A 21582-nucleotide genomic window follows, 5' to 3' on the forward strand; every position below is an offset into this window, starting at 1 on the left:
ATCAGGTTGCGGATTCACTTCCACCTGGAGCTGGATTGGGTGGCTCCTGTGGACCAATCAGACTGCTGCATTCTGGATCCTATTGTTCTAGGACCAATCAGACTGCTGCATTCTGAATCCTATTGTTCTAGGACCAATCAGACTGCTGCATTCAGGACCCTATTGTTCTAGGACCAATCAGACTACTGCATTCTGAATCCCAGGACCAATCAGACTGCTGCTTTTAGGATCCTATTCAACTCAGTACATAACAGGAGTTGTGGTCCCAAAACAGCTGGAGGGCCACGTTTGGCCATCACTGGGTTAAAGGATCAGGTCTCAGTCGTTGGAAAATAACTCCATCTGAGAACCAAGAGAGCCACTTCTGGTCCGAGTAGGGAATACTGGACTAGGTGGAACTCCAGCTGTCTGGCTCCGTATGTTGCTATACGACACAGATAAGGAGTCCATCAGTTCTTCACCCGGTTGCTTCTGAGATGAAATGTCCCTCTTCTACAAAGCTGGTGAAAATGCGGCAGCCCCAATGCTGAAAGTGTGGCCATCAAGCATGCCGGCTTGCCCCCACAATTAAGGAGACTGGCGCAGCATGCGCACATGTCGTGCAACATGCTTGCACGCCGTGCAACATGCTGACGTCACTCATGCACGTGCGAGTGAGGTGAGCATGTTGTGCTGCAAGCACTTGTGGCCGCCGCAGAATTTTGAGGCAGCCCGGCCCTCTCCTTGAAAATTTTTGAGGTGGCCATCAGCCCCGCCCCCGTCCGTTGATGCCCCTAGTGGCCATCTTTGATCTATAACAGTTTCTGGATTTTTTAAGCCAGTTCCTTAAATCAAGGGTAGCCTGATGTTTTAGACCACCAACTCTCCTCAACCATGGTGATTGGCCATGCTAGCTAGGATTGATTGGAGTGGTAGCCCCCAACATCTGCAGGGCACGACTTTGGTTAGCCCTGCCTTCAACGAAAGCTATTCGATGATGATCTTTTAATTAAGACTGCTCGATTTGTTCGTTTCCCCCACCAGGGCTTTGTTCTCGTAGGCACAGTATAATAAAGTGAAAGCGTTCTTATTGGAAAAAAGATTTAGACCAAAAGACTTTCACACCATCTCATATCCTTGTGATTGCCTAAAAAGATAATGGTCGCCAGGAGGATAGCAGCTTGCCTTTGGAGGCCTTTAAGCGAGGATTAATTAGAGATTAGTGTCAGGTGGGCAAGATACTGTCCTGGTTAATTGAATCTGCTGGACAATCCAGGCTGAATTTATGAACTGATATTCATCACTGCATATGAGCTTTCTGAAAGTACTGCCTTTGAATGTATCCCCATTTGCTTTTCTGTTGGGGGGGTGGAATTGTATGGGATTATCTGAAATTGAAATGTCCTTCAAGCCGCTGCATAATTCATTAATGCCACCGCCTCCCCTTCCCATGCCCATAGACTTCACCCACCCACCCCTGGTCCCAGCAAACCTGTCTGCGCTGTGAGAATTTAATATTGGTAGCCTTAGAACGTTGTGTGTTATAAATACTAACATGAAGCTACCCTTCCCTTTATTTCTGCTCTCCTTCTCCCACAAGCTTCCATAGTGACTGTCATACAGCTTGTCAACAACGTAGTTGACAATATAGAAAATGAAGGTATTTAATCATTTTTAAAAACTATTTCTCCTGAATTGCCGCGTCGTTGTTTTTCCGTTTTGTTCTTCTGTGTGAAAAGCCGCAGCAGAAACTCATTAACTCACCCTAACTAGCCAGGCCGCAGCAAACGATTTCGTTTGACGAATAAGCAAGGTCTTTAAGGTGGGGAGAGGGGTGGCCTGGGAGGAAGGCAAGCTGTTCATTATTATGACTTTTGTTGACATCAGAGAGTCAGTGCTTAGGAGGAGAGCGGGTTTGGGCTTTGGTTCGCCCCTCCCACCCCAACATGCAGTGTCTTTTACGGTCCTAATGGTCCCAGAGGGATCACGTTGTCAGAAAGCGTCCCCAAAGAAAAAATGGATTTGACAAGATGCTGCGACATCAGGCGCATTGCTAGCTTATCCAAAGCACAGTGACACCGTGGTAAATAAACAATACACAAAGAGCAAAGCTTCACGTTTTTGTGGAGCCAACTTGTTTAGCCAAATTTAGCCAATTTTTTAATGGGGCAGACCCCGCTTCCTCAAAAAGCTTAATTTAAATCACCTTGTAAAATAAGCCAATCATGCTGTCTTCTGCATATAGCTGGCAGAGACTGAGAAACAGTGGTTTGCCTAAGACGGAGCTGGGAAGCTTCTGGCCCAGAGGCCAAATGCAGTCCAGGCCTCTGTGACTGGCCTTTGGAACGCTCCGCAAGCCACACCCCCTCTCCCTAAGCCACACCTCCTCTCCCCAAGCCACACCTCCTCTCCCCAAGCCACAACCCTCACTAGCCCTGCTTTGCCCCCGAGTTTGTTTACCTGGCTGAATTTTGTCCATGAACTCTGATCATGCCTCTTGCTCTTATGGATGTGATATATGGACAGGTGCATGTAGAGACCAGACTGCTGTGCAAATGAGAAAAATTACAATTGTTGTTTCATCCACTTTTACCTCTAGCCCCTGCCCCTGTCAACCTTGGACTGAAAAAGCTTCCTCCCCTCTGGCTTCAGTCTACTTCATGCAGTTGTGTTAGCGGCGAGGTTTGAACCCAGGACCAGAAGTTGCTTTCTGTATCCCCCAGATACCAAATGTCCAATCCCAGACGCCTCTGCCTGCCAAAGATAACTTCAGCATAGTGCAAATCCTAACGCGGTGGGCGGGATTAAGAAGCTGGTATAGTATAGTCCAGCTGGAAAGAGCTTCGTTCTTTGCTAGGGCCATCTTCTGCAAAACTAGAATCTCTTTCAGACCATCTCAAGAAAGCTCCTTTAGAATTGGCTTTTATAGAAGCCGCTTGCTTTTAGGCTGAGGTCCCTGCCTTAGCATTGATATCCCGTTGGGCTGCTTCTCCCAGCCATGATAAGCTTTCCAGTTGCGATCACACCTCTCAAAAGGCCTGATTTGGGAGCCGTTTCATCTTGGATGTCTGCCAGGTAGAGCATATGCTTTAAATGCAGAAGGCCTCAGGATTAATCCACAGCTTGTCCCATTGAATGGTCTCAGGAAGTACAGCTGGGAAAGATCTTTGCTTGAAACTTTAGAGCTGACTCTGTCAGAATAAATGATACTGGGCTAAGTGGACCAATGTTCTGGTTTAGCATAAAGGAGCTTTTTAATAATAATAATAATCATCGTCATCATCTAGATTGCAGTTTTCTCTATTAACAAAATCTTTTCTTCCCCCCCCCCCCAAGTCCCTAAACCCAACTATGTCCCTAACTAGCAATGTTAAAAGTAAAAATGAACCAGGAGATCCAAGTAGGAATATTTGTTTGGAGGACCATGCCACCCTGGGATCTTTTGATAAAGGGCGGTATATAAATTGAATAAATAAGAATAATAATGCCCAGTTCAGTTTGAACCCGACCTCAGCTTGGGGCACAGCCCATGGGCCTGCTGTGAAATAAAGACGTTTGATTAATTTGTTCTTTGCAAATTCCAGCATCAATTGACCTGCTTTGCGCCTCCTGGACTAATATGCAGATCAAAGCACAGCTGTGCTTCAGATTTTTATTTTTGCAATGCAATTCATTCCATTTATTTTTTATTTTATTTATTAAATTCATATGCCACGTTTCCTCTGAGGATCACAGGGTGGTTTACAATATAAAAGCACAGGAATATATACCATAATAACAGACAAAACAGTAACACACAAACCCCTCACACGCACACAGTTTAAAAGGCTATAGGTCATTTAATTAGCCAAAGGCCAAGGAGAAGAGAAAAAGTTTGCACCTGGCACCTAAAGATTTGTGGTGAACCCACCAGGCAAGCCTCTCTGGGGAGAGCATTCCACAATCAAGGAGCCACCGCAGAAAAGGCCCGTTCCCATGTTGCCACCTTCTAGACCTCTCATGGAGGGGGCCTCAGAGATTCATTAGGGCCTCAGATGATGAGTGCAGGCTATGGGTCAGTTCATATGGAGAGAGGCGATCCTTGAAGTATTGGAGTTCTGAGCTGTGTTAAGGCTTTATAGGTCAAAAAAACAGCACTTTGAATTGGGCGTGGGAACTATTTGGCAGCCAGTGCAGTCGGGCCAGAATCCGGATTACATGCTTAAACCGCCTTGCCCCTGGCTGCTGAATTCTGCCCCAGCTGAAGGTTCTGAACCATCTTCAGAGGCAGCCCCATGTGTGACGTATTGCAGTAATCTAACCTGGAGGTTACCAGATCATAGATGACAGAAGTTAGGCTGTCCCTGTCCTGTTAGGTGTATAGATAAGCCACCAGCTGAAGCTGATAGAAGGCACTCTGCGCCACTGAGGTCACCTGAGCCTCAAGCGACAACAAGGGATCCAGAAGTACCTGCAAGCTGCGTACCTGATCCTTCAGGTGGAGCGTAACCCATCAGGAGCAGGCCACCTCCCATCCATCTGGTCATGACTTAAAACAATACAGTGGTACCTCGGGTTACAAACACTTCAGGTTACAGACTCCACTAAGCCAGAAAAAGTATCTTGGGTTAAGAACTTTGCTTCAGGATGAGAACAGAATTCGCACAGTGCCGGCGCGATAGCAGCGGGAGGCCCCATTAGCTAAAGTGGTACCTCAGGTTAAGAACAGTTTCAGATTAAGAACGGACCTCCAGAACAAATTAAGTTCTTAACCCGAGGTACCACTGTATGCGTTTTTACACACTATTTTTAATAGAGATGCTTTTTGAGTGAAAACATTTTAGAATTGCAGGTTTTATGAGAAAATGCAATTAGAAATAGGTATTTCAATGTGAATTGCCCATGCATTATGTGTATAAACAGGACAAAACCAATTTATGAAAGAAGACATTCAAGAATTAGGTGGCCATAGTCCCTGTAGTCTCCACAGCGAAATATTCTATAGTGTATTTGGGCGTAGCTCTGCATTTGATGGATCCACAAGACCTTGCTTGCATAAATCTTGCTTCAACGTGGGAAAGGAAGGGAAGTCCTTTTGAACTGCATGGTGGGCAAGTGAGGAGGTTAGTGAGGTTCTGCTGTGTAGCATAAATATAAACTGTCCATATAGGCATGCACTAAGACGCGCGGTACCTCCGCGCAGAGTGGGGTATGGGCATAAAACCAGTGACCCAGAAACGGTCCTCGTTTCCTCTCAATGCAATGCTTTTGAGTCAGTTTTTTGTTTTGTTCTTTTGGAGCAGTCAGGGCCGGTTCAGACAGTGCTACCTGAGCTGTAACCACTGGTCACGAGAGAAAGGGTTTTCCTTCTGCCGACCATCTCGTTCGCCTCGTTTCAGTTCATCTTTCATTGCCATCAAAGCTCCTGTGTGCTGAAGGGAAACGGCGCAAGTTATGCTCACATAAAGACGCAAACCAGTTGGTGCAGCAACACTGAAGGAGGGAGGTTCTTGTACAAATGAGGAACAGAGAGATTGAGGTTTTTTGTTTTTGTTTTGCCAGGATTTTCCCCAGCTCAAATCCTGGCCAGAACCTCAGGTTCGCCAGCCGGGGCTTGAGGAATTTCTGCATCCAGGACAGTCCAGTTCTGTCGTGTTCCACTTCGGCCTTTATAATTAAGGAGAGCCTTTAAATGATAACCACAGGAGACGTGGTCCAAACAAATCACAAAATGCTACCTTCTGAAAGGATCCCATGCTTCACCAAGCTTCTGCAGGGTTAGCGTTCCAGAGGAAAGTCTTTTTCTCCCCAAAATAAATTTCACTGCAGTTCTGCCCCAACGACTGCTCCGTACCTTCTTTTTAAAAAACAAGAAAAAGTAAACTTCTGAGCTGCATAGTTGAAAAACATAGGGTTGCTTCCACCTAAGTTTTGTTAAGAGTAGAAATGAATTATCATGTCCATTACTTTCAGAAGGTCTGCCCTGAACAATTTGTTCAGGTCATATCTCCCGATAATAATAAAAAAAGTCCTATTAGGGCTGCATCATAAGTACCCTTTTCTCCAAAAGGACAGCCTACTTTCTGGCTTCTTTCCATCCTATGCCTTTAAATCCCTCTTGCTGTTAACCTATTATGATAGGGTTGCCATATTCCAAACAGTAAAAGTCTGGACAGAAAGATTGGATGGGGGGCAAAGTTGTTGAGTTTTTCTAATTTTGCTCAAGGCTATTGGGCTGCCATACATCCGGATTTTCCCAGACATTTTGCCGATTTTTGCCCGGACACTGCTGCCAACTGCAGAATGGCAGCCCTATATTGGGATATGGTGGTGCTCATTATAATAATTTATTATTTATACCCCGCCCATCTGGCTGGGTTTCCCCAGCCACTCTGGGTGGCTTCCGACCAAATATTAAAAACAATACCGCATCAGACATTAAAAACTTCCCTAAACAGGGCCGCCAAGTTGTCTTTTAAAAGTAAAATAGTTGTTTATTGCCTTGACATCTGGTGGGAGGGCGTTCCACAGGGCAGGCGCCACTACCAAGAAGGCCCTCTGCCTGGTTCCCTGTAACTTGGCTTCTCGCAGTGAGGGAACCGCCAGAAGGTCCTCAGCGCTGGACCTCAGTGTCCGGGCTGGATGATGGGGGTGGAGACGTTCCTTCAGGTATACTGGACCGAGGCCGTTTAGGGCTTTAAAGGTCAGCACCAACACTTTGAATTGTGCTTGGAAACATACTATTATCATTCCCGCAGAACAAACTGCACAGCTCAGCAGTACAGAGCAAGCTTTGCATGCCAAAGGTCCCAGGTTCAATCCCTGCCACCTCTAGGTAGGCTAAGAAAGACCACTGCCTGAAAGAAAGCCTGGACAGATGCAATCTGCTACTAAGGGCTCATCCAGTCTTCTTTCCGTCCATGTTTCTAGGCATACATCTGGGCTTTAGAGCTCTTGTTTCCAAGCTGTATTTTTGGTTTTTTGTCCCAGTGCTTTCCCTGGGAAAGCCCACCTTTTACCACTGAAGCAGAGCGAATGGCTTTTCTGCGGATTGCCGTTTGCTCCAATTCAAGGTTTTCCTGGGTAAAGCATGGGGACGAAAACAAACCTCCCAGACACAGAGCTTTCAAGTGCCTGGAATGTGTGGTGCAAAAGGAAGTCTGCATGAGCCCTAAGGCTAGATAACAACAACCTGGGCCAGCAGTCGGACTTGGTATCTGAAGCCGCCGAGATAGTGGGGTGGATTCTGGGGACCTGCCTCGCACCCTACCACTTACTGGGATGGAGCAGGGTGGCAGCAAAGCTGCCACAGTGTGGATGCACCAGTGGAAGCAAGGGATTGGCTCCACCAAAGTGCCCGCATGGCCCTGAGGTTGCTGCCACCTGCCTTGCTCCATCCCAGTAAGTAACAGTGACTTCTGTGTTGGGAGCGCAGCAGCACCCCACCGTGGCGGCTTATCCTTAGCAGACCCTACGATAAAGGCAGAGAAGGAACCCAGGCTGTTTGCTTCCCCCGGCCTCATTCCACGCTCCATATGGAAAGTCTCCTCTTTCTAGCTAGGAGAGGGCTCTGTCGTATTTGCTTCTGGTGGCCCAATTGACTGCCTTTCTATTCTGTTCTGTTCAGGTTGTTATACCGTGCCTCTCACCGTGGTATCTGAGCGTACTTGGGCCCAGATTTGTTTGAACCGGCCCTGAGAATGGTAGATTCTTATTTTTTTTCTGTTTCACAGTGAGCAAGAGAGAGATAAAACATACTTCGCAAATTTTAAGAGAGAGGGGGAAAACTGCATATGGTTTTTTTGTTTGTGTTAAAGCTATGTGCTTGAGTCAGCTTTGCATGTTTAATTCAGATAACTATAGTCGTAATGATTAGACGTAAAGCGATTGTGACGATTGACTTCTGCCTAGAAAAATCAGATTTATTTGCTTTTTAAAAAGATAAACCTTAAACTGAAGCTTTGCTTAAAAGCGCTTTTCAGTCAGATGTGTTTTAGAAGCAATGTGAGATTTTTCTGCAATGTGCAGGCCTGAGAGTTTCCAGTGTTGCTTTTTCTCCCACTTTGTATTTAACAGTGACTGATATGGATCAAGGACAGAACTACAATAGAGGTGACGCATACCTGCTTGCTGCAATTCGTGGGAATGTGGAGGGGGGTCCCAAAGGCCGGTGTTTTAACACATTACTAATACACTCAGTTCGGCCTTCACCTTTTAGATCATGCTATGCCCATGTTCTGCATGTCTGAGCATGTATATATTTTGGGTGCCCAAGGCGGGGGAGGGGTGGCATTTTGTTTTAATTTTTCTTCCAGGGATTTGTTGGTTCTTTTTCATCTCCGCCTATTTATTTTGTGTGCCTGTGTAATTTTGCTTTCCCTCCCCAGACCAAGATCTTGGAAAAGAATGCAGCAGCAAGAGCATGCTGACTTCTATTAATGTATATATTTGCGTTCTGCGCTAACAGTTTGATGCTCACCTCCCATGCTTATGTTGGGTTTTCAGCATTTTTTATTTATTTCTCAGACACTTCCTTTCTAACATAAACTTGGCTGTGTTGCATTGGTTGTCATCGTGACGTTATATCGCTTCTCTCCACTTGGGCCAAAGCATGGTTGGCCAGGGTTTTAAAAAGCAAAACAATGGTGATGCATGCCAGCTATTTATTGCATATACAGTTTCATTATGCTCGGACCCAGTGGGGATTTGCTTCATGCCGGGTGCATGCCATTGACTGCCTCTCTTCCAAGACTTACGCCTCCCTCCCTATTCACTGTGGGTTTGTTTCCTTCTGCAGCTTATCACTGGGACACCTCTGATTGGATGCCGAGCGCTCGACTATCTGACATTGAGGAGGTGCCCAATTATGAGACAACAGATGGCAGCTCAGTGCATCACGGGAGCACAAGGGAGCTGGAAACAGACTACTACCTTGGCGGCTACGATATTGACAGCGACTATCCTCCGCCGCAGGATGAGGAGTTTTTAAACCAGGACCAGTTGCCGCCTCCCCTCCCGGAGGATTACCCAGACCAATACGAAGCCCTTCCTTCATCCCAGCCGGTCTCCATGGCCGGCACACTTAGCCCGGATTGTCGGCGACGGCCACAGTTCCACCCGAGCCAGTACCTCCCTCCGCACCAGTTCCCCAACGAGATGGACAACGGCGGGTCTCAGACTGGGAACGAGTTTAGTACTTTTGGCGTTGGCCCAGGACCAAACGCAGAGAACAATAGCCTGGCCAAGAAGCCCTTGTCCTTACACAATTCCCTGGACGCGTCGTCGTCTGACGTTTCTATGGGCTGTGGTTTTGATGACTCTGAGGTGGCCATGAGTGACTATGAAAGCATTGAGGAGCTGCGCCTTGACCACCACCACGTTCACATTCCATTTGTGGAGACCCACCACCAGACCCAAGTGTGAAGGAGCCTCTTTTGTTGACGTTGTTTCTGTCATTTGGTCCCATTCATAGCATTAACTGTCAAGAAGGCTTTCTTTTCACTGAGAAAAAAAATAAATAGATCTGTATATGGGGCAAAGTGGAAATATAGCATAACCCATTTTTAACCCTGTCGAGAAATCCGTGGTGACCTTGTGCAAGGAGAGAGCAAATGGTTGCCTCCCAAAATTGGTAGCTGGAAAAGGCTCTTGATCCCTTGGAGTTGACGTTGGTTGTTTGTTGCCAAGCATAGAGGTTCCCCGTTGTGTGGGGGCAGACTGAATTCTCCTCCAACCAGCTTTGTGGGGGATCATGCTATTAAAAGTGTTACAAGGCTGAAGCACTTGCAGTATTCAAGAAAAGCTGAAACTCGTTTCCTGGGTCCTAGAACTGTGGCTGCATGGGTCAAACTTGAGTGAAGTGAGAAATAAGGGTGAATTAGGTGCCAAGGCTGCTGCTGCTGCTGCACAAAGTAAATCTGAATTTTAAGGAGGGGAAAGGGACATCCTTTCCAAACCAACAGTCCATAATAAGATCCCTTTCTGCCATGTTATGGATGTAGTTAAAGTGAATGTGTTTGTATTCTAAGAGTTGTTTCCAATTCTAGCCCCACGCAGGGTAGACTTAAGCATCTAAGTAAGCTGTGTCTGTTAATTAAAGTGGATCTGATCTGCAGGTCGTAGTTATTCCTCCAGCCCCAAAGCAAGAGGGGATTGAGAGATACTTTGGCACCATCTTGAGACACTGAGTGGCGGGGCATCCCATCTGCTGCAAACCATGTGGAATCTGCAACAATCACTGCATGCTCTCAGTTGAATCCAGTGGGTCACTGTGCCTCGGCTTGTGCACGATGGTGAGCTAACACACTGCCAGACCAACTCCTTAGTAGCAATCGGTGCCTTGATCTCATCAAATGAGGATGACATGTACTTAAGACCATACTGACCATCCTGTAGTTCCAGGAAAGAAGGAGGATTGGGGCAGGAGTAAGCAGCAGCTGCAGAAAAACTCCAGCCACTGCACAGCAGTGAAAGGATTCAGGAGCCCTGCTCTCCTTCGCACTTGGCCACTCTGCTGAGAGGCGCTCCAAGGATGCAGGATTTGCAGTTCTTCAAGGAACTCTGCCGAGGAGCTGCTTCTGCATCCCACGCTTGGTCTGTGCAAAAACAACCCCAAGGCATCCACACTATTTTTACTTATTTATTTTGGTGTGTTCGGTCCCTTGCGACCCACTTTAGACTTTTTGGGATTCATCACCACTTTTTGTTCATCCACGTGCTCTCTTAAAAAAACAGGGGGGAAACTAGAAAATTGTGGCAGTCTGGGGAAGTGTTCCCCAGCCATATTTGCATCCCCGGCTTTAATGCTGCAAAAAGGGAAAGGGGTTGCCATCTCTTAAAATAATTTTTATTTATTTTATTTTGCCTATTTACAGTTTAAAGGTGGGAGGGGAAGCCACTCTCCCTGTACTAAGAGAATTCAGCCAGCCAGGAAGGGTACGGAATGAATAAATCATTCCCCCTGGAGTGGAGTCACGGATGAATAGATGCCCTAACAGGTTTTTCATGCCCCTGCCTTATCCGAGTTCCCCATCAACACGACGTTAAATGAGTGTTCCCAGTGCTTCCCTTCCATGAACTGGGTTTTTTTTCTTTCTTCTTTTCTGCTGACTGAACCGAATTTCATCGTTTCAGCTTTCATTAAGCTAATCAGCAGCCAGTTCTTTCTGCCACGAAAAATATTGTTCATAAGCTGCCACCCAGCAGTCAAAATGGTTAAAAGCAACAAGAAGGAATAAACAACACAACCGCCATGTAACACTTTTAATAGCAAAGGGACTCTGAAATCCACATCGTGGAGCTCGTAATTCAATGTTTACTGCCCCTTTCCCACATTCTCTTAAGAGCATCATCGCAAAGATTTGTACCGAAGCAAACATTCTGGATAGAGCACTGAGACATCTGTTAAAAATGGGTTTTGAGCCAAGGCAAATATATCACCCATATGAATATTTTGATAAATATAGGCCTGTCCATACTTCCTGTTAAATTAATGGACATTTTTCTTGGTTTCCCCTCAAGAATATCATGGACGTAACAAATTTGTGATACCTTTGCTTTCTCAGTCCTTCCACCTCCGATGTGTTTTCTGGGAGGGTAGGTGGAGAAGCAATATTACTTGAACTTCCTGTCTGCCAGTTGTGAAGAAGAAGCTAAATAACAAATTTGTCTCCCAAACTCAAACCAGTTCTTCCAAGCGAGGGGCGGCCAACACTGGCCAAAAGGGTCTGCTGACTCAGAGGTGCTTCATCGATGGAGAAGCTCGCTGATGTGTGTGTGTGTAAATTGTTCTGGTGGGACAGGAGAATTTAACTTCCTTTTTCAATAGCGGGATGGGCAGTGAGGTGTTCTGCCGTAGTTCGCATCCAGTATGCGTTGGGTCGCTTCAGCTATTGCACGCATGAACTTTGAACCTTTCTTCGACTGAACCAGTGACCTCTGTCCCCCACCACGAAGTAATTGGGAAATAATCCCTACCTGGTTTACACCTCACAGAGGGTGCATTTCAGCTCGTGTTTCCCCGGGGCGCTCAATGTCTAGGTTTATTTTTTATTTTGACTGCAACATATCAACAGGGTCACACAGGGAAATAAATTGAAAAGCGGGAAGCCCTTAATGCACAAGCAAGAAGATAAACGTCGCTATTCCCTGCACTTGGTGTGTCCCCCGCCTGTTTTCTACAAGTCTTCCGCACAAAGGACTCTAACGCTGCCTAACGTTAGCAGCATGGTGGGAGCCTTGGCTCCTGAGCAGGGAATATCTTCCATTCTTGCACATCCTAAGCTGCCCTCCCCTCTGTGGGAGCCCTGCAGTTTTCAGTCCTTCCCCTTCTTCCCAAAGCCTATGCAGCCAACCATTCTCCTCCCCTCTCTCTTTTTCCTCCAGCTGCTCTCTGCCCCCTCGGCCCATACAGTTGCCCAACTTATGCAAGGGGGAAAGTCCAGCTGTGCAAACCTCAGAAATAATTGTATTCATTAACCCATGCACCATATTTTCATTTAGGCTCTTCCTTAACCCCACACAGACCTGCTAGCATGTTTCCACCCTTAATCCTCCAGGCTAAAAAATAAATAAATCCCTAACAACATTGGCCACGATCTAGAAGAAAACAGTGGGCATGCATTGTGTGAATCATCATTTCTGCTTCCGATTTGTGTTCGGTTTGGATTAGTGCCAGTGACGTGTGGCAAAGGTTAGTTGTAAGAAAGTTCCGTGACTCGATTGAGTCAACTGAATTTGAGCTGGTCTTGCAAGGCTCACAGGCCACATTCGCACTGTAATACATTTAAAGCACTATGATACTACTAGAAATGGTCATGGCTTTCCTCCCAAAGAATTCTGGGGGCTGTAGTTTGTCCAAGAGTTGTTAAAGAGACCCCTCTTCCCCTCCCAGAGCTATCCCGTTCCTGAGGAGAGGGATTGACTGTTAAACTCCCACTCCAGGAGTTGTAGTTCTGGGAGAGGAACAGGGCCCTCCTCTCAGCACCCTTTGCAAACTACAGCTACCAGAATTCTTTGAAGGAAGCCATTACTATGTAAAGTGGCCGTTTTTTTAATGTGTGGTATGAATGTGCCCATAGCCTGACTGAGGAAGTAGGATTCTACCCTGAAGCACTTCAGACTTCAGGCAGGGAAAACCACATTTCTGACTTCTCTTCCCTCCATGTAGTAGACTGGGACATCCTGGAGACGTTTTGTGGATTGTATGCTGCCCAGATCTGCTTTCAGTGTTAAAAGATCGTCCCGCTAACAAAAACCAAATCTATCCAAAGAAAGGATTGCCCACGAGGTATTTGTGACTCCAAACCTCTTTCCATTCAGGCGGCAGCTCATGGTGTATCATGATGAATTCATATACTACCAAGGGTCACAGACTTCTGGTTTCCTCGTGGTAAGAATTTGGTATTGCCGTCAAGTTAGTGGGCTGCTTTTATTTAAAGGGAGTTTTCAGATTCTAGAGGGAAAGAATTGTAAGAAGGTTTTGACAGGGCTATCATATTGAACTGTAGTTTCAAAAAATAGTTTGCGGAAAGACCTTAAATCAGGAAATGGAGGTGGGAGGCGTGTTCATGATGATGCAACATTTGGTGTTTCTGAAATCATTTTGTAATCACGGTTTTGCCTGTTTGGCACTTGTCCTCACACCCGACATATCTGTAATGCAATTTACTGTAAGCTTGTCCATTGCAGACTGTTAATTTCAGCTTGCTGTTTCCAAGGCTATGCACCAAACAAAAAGGCACTGACGTTGTTGTTACTTCACATGTGAGAGGGGCAACTGGAGAGTACTGCAAATGAAATGATTCCCATCATGTAATTTTTTTTATAAAGCAATAATTTACAAATGTTGAGTTACAAGGCCATAACCAGGGTTTGATACCGGCAGTGTTAAGGATAAATTTGAACCGGGTGGTGGAAATTTGAACCCTCACTGTATAGCTAAATCCTGTCATTATCAGAGACCTGGGTTGTTTCCAGAAGCCCATAGTAACTGCATTTGGAGAGGGTCGTCTGGGAAATGTAAGGAGTTCTTTTGAAGCACTGTATAAGAAAGATAGTTGTCTTGTAAATTTTACCTGTTGCAAGCAGGCTGGTTTGTAAAAGATGTATGTTTTTGGTGTTTTAAAAAAAAGTTTATAAAATAATGTACATAATAATTTTGGAATTACCTGGCTTTTGTAGATATTTGATGCCAATCAAGTTCCTTTTAATTTCTTTTTTTCCGTGTTCATTTATGTATTCTGAAGAAACTCATCAATGTCAGATTTAAGGTAATGGAAAAATCAACAAAAAAAAGGTGAATAGGTTGGGGAAACAACACTTCTTAATCACTTCAGAATGTACTGTAACTTTTCTTTGAATCAGCTGTTTCTCATTAACATTTCTCTCAGTTTCTAAGACTGCTTCCTAATGAACCCCACCCCTTCAGATGAATGGGTCTTTGCACAAATGCTATTACAGACATGTTTTCTAATGCTGTTTCACTTAGGCATTTGAGGTTCCGCCATTATTCCAACTACACAACAACTTTATGCAAAGGGAAGGTTATCACTTCGTGTGGATCTGGTCCCTCGTCGGCAAATGCATCGGTCTTTCATATTTGCTGTTGGCAGTATTGTCTTGTGTTATTTTGCTAAAAAAGAAAAAAAAGACAGAAAAAAAATGTGTACAGGTTTGTAACTGCCAAAATTTAAAACCAGTTTTCAAGTAAAAACAAAAACACATCGAGTTGATTCTTCATTGGCTTTTTCCATTGGGGTGTATTTTCACTGTACAGTACAAGTGTCGTGACTGGCTGGAGGCAGAGGAGTTGTCATAGGCACCAGCTGGGGAACCCCCGAGGGAAGAAGGCTCAGAGCTAAGGGATTGGTGGTGGGATGGCGATGAGTGGTCAGAGGGAGCAGACTGGGGGGAGGAGGTGTCAGAAGCTGAAGAGGTAACAGGCTTTAGTGAGCAGGAAGAGGCTGCGGCAGAGAGCAGTCCAGAATCGGAGGCAGAAGAGGAGAGGAGCAGGGCTGAGAAGCAGAGATAAGTCAGGCTGCTAAAGAGGCGCAAATGCCTTCCTCCTGCTGTGACCAGCTTCCCCTCCCTGCTGGTCTCCCAGGACCAGAAGAGGTATGAAGAGGGTAGAGCAAAAACAGACAAGGCGTTGGAGCCTCAGATTGCCTGGGAAGGAAGCTTTGGAGAGCTGTGGGAAATCAGGGACCTTCAGTGCTCACGACTGCCCCATGGGGCCACTTCTACCATGAAGAGTTGGTGCCCTCTCCAGGCCTGGCCTGAGCTACCTTGTTTCTGTGAATAAAGAGCTATCTACAATGAAGCTGTGTGAGTTATAGCTGACCGACTCCAGGATTTGTTCAATCTTGCTCCCCGTCCCTCCGCCCACACACCATGGTTTCTTCCTGAAATGGCTGCAGCCGACCAGCAAAAGAGAGACAAAGGGAAAACTTATATACCTGATCTCCTGATCTCTGATTTGTCTGATTTTGCTGTCTCTCTCCATGGGGTTACGAAGAGTCGGACATGACTAAACAACAACAATAACAAAGCTGTCTTTCTCCCTTCACGTTTTCTGCCTGAAAATGGCTACCCCTGACCAGCAAAGCACAATCACATCAGGAAGGGGGCAAACCGGCTGTTCAGTATCTATTCAGTAGCGAGGTTTAGGCGAAATTCTTTTATGTTCGGATAAGTGAATTTTCACATAGCGGGCTGGAGGATTGTGGGACCTGCATGCATATAGAAACCTCTGGCTTCTTAGAATCATAGAATCATAGAGCTGGAAGAGACCACAAGGGCCATCGAGTCCAACCCCCTGCCAAGCAGGAAACACCATCAGAGCACTCCTGACATATGGTTGTCAAGCCTCTGCTTAAAGACCTCCAAAGAAGGAGACTCCACCACACTCCTTGGCAGCAAATTCCACTGTCGAACAGCTCTTACTGTCAAGAAGTTCTTCTGCATGACTGTAGCCTCTTGTACAAAGGTAAGGTTCACTTTTGCCTCTGGCTATGCCTGCCATTGACACAGAAGCCCCATAGATTTGCCCTCAAACCTCCTGCTGGAAATAGTTCTCAATTCCTGCATCCTAGGGTCAGTAGGGAGGTGGACAAGCATTGGCTCTCTTGTTCTCCTGGCTGCCCAAGGATCATTATATATGTCTGCAGTAGGAGGAGCCCTTACCTGATGCCCATGTCCCAGATTTTGCTCCTCTCTTGGAATATAGTCACTCAGCCAGTTAGTCTTTCACTGAGTAGCCACACAGCCACTGACCCATCAACACACTCAGCTGGTCCCTTTTTGAGCCATTCAGCTAAGCTGCCAAACATTCATTTTGCCACTCACTCATTCAGCCACTCGGCAGATCTATCATGTCTTCATGATATATGGTTTATTTGCATATATATGCAACCCGAGCCTACGACAGAGGTGTTTACAGTATTAACACCCCAAGAGGGTCTTGCTTCTCCCATGGATTTCAGTAGAAATCGAGCATCATACTCTATTTCTGGCTTCTATCTACTTCAAGCTCACACACCTCAGCTCTGCCCTTTGTCTTTCTAACTACCAGTAAGTTTTCACCCGGCACAGATCCACTTCCTTTGTTCCCTTAACAACCTATCACTTCACCAGGAAGCCAGTTTTGAATCCTTGATTATATTTCAACACTTGCTGGATCCAGGGAGTAGAAGGATCTTGTCATGCAGCCTATTCCCTGCCACCCCAATTCATAACAATATTATTCAGAAAGGTGCACTCGAAGCTACTTACAAAAGCAAGCATTAAAAACCAGCATCAAACAAGAAAGGGAGCAATATAAAAGGGCTTACCAATACTATGTGTAGCAGCACACATCCAATATTGTTGCTGTCCACCCAAGCTCTCCCTTCTCTTCAAGGTCTTGGCTCCTGCTCAGCAGCCTTGCATAGGTCCAGTCATTTCGACAGGTTTACTCTGAGTAGCAAAGCAATGGCTACAGCCCTAGGTGTTTGATCCAAATGAAATTATGCACACTGCAAAGTATGCCGGAAAGAAAATAGAATAACGGATGTTCCGGGAGCACAAATGCACCATTTAAGCAACATGTCTGTGGCTGAATTAAATATCAGTCTTATAATTACTTCTGTGGTTGGAAGTTCAATCAATACCCTGCTATCGATTTGGAGCATTGTCATTAATAATAAAGAAAGCTGTGCTGTGGTGCTGTTGCCTGGAGCACAGCTGTCTCTCAGGAGGAGCTAGGTAATTATGTTTGAGTTGCTAAATGATCTACATGGAGAAAGACGCAGCCCCCTTCCTCTGAGACCACGTGTGAAAGTTATGTGAGGCATGGAAGAAAAGGTGAGCAAAGAAAAGAGGTTTTGCAAGACCAGAACCCAGGTCTGTTCTGGAATGCTGAATGTTGGGAGATTCAGGGCGGGCCAAAGAAAGCACTGCAAAGTTGGAATTTATGTTTCCGACATTCAGCTTGTGCCAAGGGGGCTTCCAGTCCCTGGCAGCCTGGAACAATCATCGCACTGAGCACAGCAGCCGGTAAATGGGGCCAGAGCCAAATGTAGGTGGTGCCAGACCCAAGGAGGAGGTGCAGAGATGAAGGAAGATAGCATGTAGGGAAGATGAAAAGGCAAAGAATTTGAAGGAGTGGGGAAAGCAGACATGGACAAGTTGAGATCAGCTACTGAGACCATCACTCTGGGATGATCGGTTAAGACTGAGAGTGTAGAATCAGAGAACTGTAGAGCTAAACGGCCTTGGTCCAGTATACCTGAAGGAGCGTCTCCACCCCCATAATTTTGCCCAGACACTGAGGGCCTTCTGGTGGTTCCCTCACTGTGAGAAGCCAAGTTACAGGGAACCAGGCAGAGGGCCTTCTTGGTAGTGGCTTCCGCCCTGTGGAACGCCCTCCCACCAGATGTCAAAGAGACCAACAACTACCAGAAGACATCTGAAGGCAGCCTTTAATATTTAATAGACTACTGTATTTTAATATTCTGTTGAAAGCCGCCCAAAGTGACTGGGGAAACCCAGCCAGATGGGCGGGGTATAATAATAGTAATAATAATAATAATAATAATAATAATAATAATAATAATAATAATTGGTCCAACCGCCTGCAATGCAGGAATCTCAAATAAATCATACATGACTGATGACTATCAAACCTCTGCTTAAAAACCTCACAGGAAGGAGTGTCCACCACTTCTCATTGAAGTCTGTTCCACCAGAAGACACTTAACTGATCACCATCTATCAACTATATATTATACGAATCTGCTTACTGTTTGACAGTATCATTTACACTGTATATGCATGGAATGTTTCTTGGGGTGGGGGGTATATATGGGGGTTGTTGGTTATAAGCATCTTCAGAAACTGAAAAGTATTTAAAAAAAAAAAAGAGGCGACTAGCTTCTGAAATTACCATACTGCTGACTAAACATGCATTTTGAAACAGCAGAGGTCCCCTTTGGAGGGCAATTTTGAAGGACTAAAACCTTTCTTTGAGCTTTGTTTTATTTATTTTTTTAAAATGAAGCAGTATATAAATTTTATGAAATAAATGAATTAATTAAATGGCACACTGAGTCAGAGACTAGCAGAAGGATGTCGACTGTGCATTAGGGGAAGGGGAACTGGAGTCTGACTTGGGAGAGGGGGGTGAGTGATTTGTGGGGATCTGTATCACCCAGGAGGCAAGATTCTGACGCAGGGGAAGCTTCAGAGCTAGAGGAAGAGGCAGGAGACACAAGTGAATGGACAGGTACTTCCCCACAATCTCCTGCACGGCTGTCTCCCAGATCCAGGAGAGAGTTGAAGCGGGAAGAGCAGAGGAAGTTTCCATGCGGGCGTAGTCTCTGGCTGCGTGTGCACTGAAACTACCCTGAAGTTGGTTTGCGTGGCTCCTAAGAAAGAAACAGCACTAGAAGTGTTTCCTTTTAAGACCAATTTGACTTTGGGTGGGGAGAAGGAAATGATGCCACATGGTGGCAGTGTTGGACAAGAAATGTCTCAGAACTGTTCTCTGGCCGGGCAATGCCAAATCTTTCAGGAGAGCATCATAGTATTGTAGAGCTGGAAGGAATCCCAACCTGGTTCCCCCTGGATGTTTAGGAACCCCTGGGATACTGGTGTCCGAATTGCCTCCAGGGTTTGGAGGGATCTTGGACTTTGAGCAGTCCTTCCTCGTCCTTGCTGCTGTTGCCATGGCCTACCCACTTGCCCCCTCCTTCTAAGCCCAATCCGTACAGCCTATATCACCTGGCAGCAAGCGTTCCATCAGGATGGAACAGAAGAGAGGAGAGGAGGGATGCAGGTCCACTCCTTCAGCGCAGCAGAAAAACCACCAGCTTTGAGCTCCAGTTTTTTCTTGAGCATTAGAAGAGCAAGGAACTAAGAACTTGTGCCTGACTTTGCTTCCTCTCCCCCACCCTCCTCTCTCACAATTCATTTTTCTTTTGTGCCACAGCTTTATAGGTTTCCAAGTCTAGTGTTTGGGGCTGTCTTTTTTTGTAGTGATCTGCATATCCCTGCATTGCAGGGGGTTTGTACAAGCTGACCCTCAAGTTGCCTTCCAACTCTACTGAAATATACTCGGAGTCGAGAGTGGATTTCATGCTCTTTATTCAGCTCAGAGTAGTGAGGAATGGAAGTTCCCCCGAAATGTCTGCTTTATGTACATTATTTACACAATGGGCCCCACATGATTGGCTAATTCCGGGATGCTCCTGTAGGCCAATCAGGTTGCGGATTCCCTTCCACCTGGAGCTGGATTGAGTGGCTCCTGCGGACCAATTAGACTGCTGCATTCTGGATTCTATTTTTCTAGGACCAATCAGACTGCTGCATTCTGAATCCTATTCAACTCAGTACATAACATCTACAATTGTATGTTTCTACATTTCCATTGGCAAACAGCTATGAACTTCACGAAGCCCCTTCTTCAAATCTCAAGCAAAATATGTAAACTTAACCTGTAACTCTTGCCCTCTGGGGGGCAGCAGACAACAGGTATTGGGTCCTCTGCTGTGTGGCTGCCATTCAAGGGGTATTGGATATGTAACACAGCTCTTAAGTAATAAGATTTTTTATTAGAGTTTTTCATGCTGCAACCAGCAATTAAGGCAAATGGTTGTAGTACCGTGTCTGCTTTATGAGGAGTCGATGGGAGGGCGGTGCATGAAGCCTTTGCATTTGTCTTCTAATTGAAGTGGCAAAAGTGCAAGAGGATAGATAGCGCAGGAGTGAAATTAAGTCGCAGGCAAATATGTGACCCAGCGCCCGTTAACATCCATCCCCTTGGGCAGGTGGTGGTTGTGTGTGGAGGGGGATGTAATCTACCTCCCTTTACATAGGAGTTTATCTCCAGTGTGCCAGTGTGGTGTAGTGGTTAGGAGCAGTGGACTCGTAATCTGGTGAACAGGGTTCACTTCCCCGCTCCTCCACATGCAGCTGCTGGGTGACCTTGGGCTAGTCACACTTCTCTGAAGTCTCTCAGCCTCACTCACCTCACAGAGTGTTTGTTGTGGGGGAGGAAGGGAAAGGAGAATGTTAGCCGCTTTGAGACTCCTTCGGGTAGTGATAAAGCGGGAGATCAAATCCAAACTCTTCTTCTTCTTCTCCAAGGCACAGAGGACCTTCCCCACCTGCTCCTGGGCTCAGAAATATTGTGCAAGGTTTTCGTTCTCTCTGACACTCTTCAACAGAACCCGGATCCAGAAACTGATCAATGGAGAGTCACCTGTCCTTTCCCTCTGAAAACCAAGGAAAATTGAGTTACAGAGCAGTGAGTAATAAGGGAGAGTTGTTCACTGATGTCAGGGCTGGGAGGTAGTGAGTTCCATTTCATTACTGTTTGCATCTCTCTGATGGTTTGGGCGGGGGCATTTTCCCTTTCAAGGCAGGCTTTTCTCATAGCAAAACTACTGGGATGAAAGGCAGCAGTTGCTATGCTGCTACAGGTCAATGATGATAGCAACAGCCTGGCAATGTTTTCTGGAACTAAAGATAAGAGCCTTTGTCTTGCAGAAGTAGGTAATGACTACTTCTTTGGCGATCATTTGTAGAAGAGTAATATTGTCTTCCATGAACACAGATTTAACAGTGAGTCTGTAAGTGACTGCGGAGGCCAATTCTGCATCCGCACGTCTTTCCACAGCAGGGACGTGCCTTCCTCTTAGCTTGTTTCTCCCTTCCGTCCTGAGTTCATGCTTCTTCAAAGTCCACAACGTCTTTGGTAGAGGCTATTCTCCAACTGGAGCGCTCACAGGCCAGTGTTTCATAATAATAATAATAATGATGATGATGATGATGATGATGATGATGATAATACCCCGCCCATCTGGCTAGGTCTCCCTAGCCACTCTGGGCGGCTTCCAACAAAGATTAAAAATACATTAAAATGTCACACATTATAAACTTCCCTGAACAGGGCTGCCTTCAGATGTCTTCTAAATGTCAGGTAGTTGTTTATCTCTTTGAAATCTGACGGGAGGGCGTTCCACAGGGCGGGTGCCACTACCGAGAAGGCCCTCTGCCTGGTTCTCTGTAGCTTTGCTTCTCGCAGTGAGGGAACCGCCAGAAGGCCCTCGGTGCTGGACCTCAGCATTTGGGCAGAACGATGGGAGT

The 21582-nt window shown here is 45.9% G+C and overlaps 1 protein-coding gene across 11 annotated transcripts in view; it reads left to right on the forward strand.

Moving 5' to 3' along the window:
- Positions 1-21582, forward strand: part of FAT3 (FAT atypical cadherin 3) — a 719557-nt gene that overhangs the window by 443041 nt on the left and 254934 nt on the right. For 5 of the 11 annotated variants that reach the window (XM_081001693.1, XM_081001698.1, XM_081001699.1 and 2 more), the window contains 3 exons: positions 1580-1639; positions 8035-8070; positions 8756-14685. In XM_081001693.1, the coding sequence (XP_080857819.1) occupies positions 1580-1639; positions 8035-8070; positions 8756-9381 (722 nt within the window). In that variant the 3' untranslated portion in view covers positions 9382-14685. Of the gene's footprint in view, positions 1-1579; positions 1640-7585; positions 7662-8034; positions 8071-8755; positions 14686-21582 lie in introns of those variants that run through there. The other 6 variants (XM_081001700.1, XM_081001702.1, XM_081001694.1 and 3 more) reach the window with 4 other exon arrangements.

The sequence above is a fragment of the Podarcis pityusensis genome (genome assembly GCF_964106645.2).
Source record: "Podarcis pityusensis genome assembly, chromosome: 4".
NCBI lineage: Eukaryota > Metazoa > Chordata > Lepidosauria > Squamata > Lacertidae > Podarcis > Podarcis pityusensis.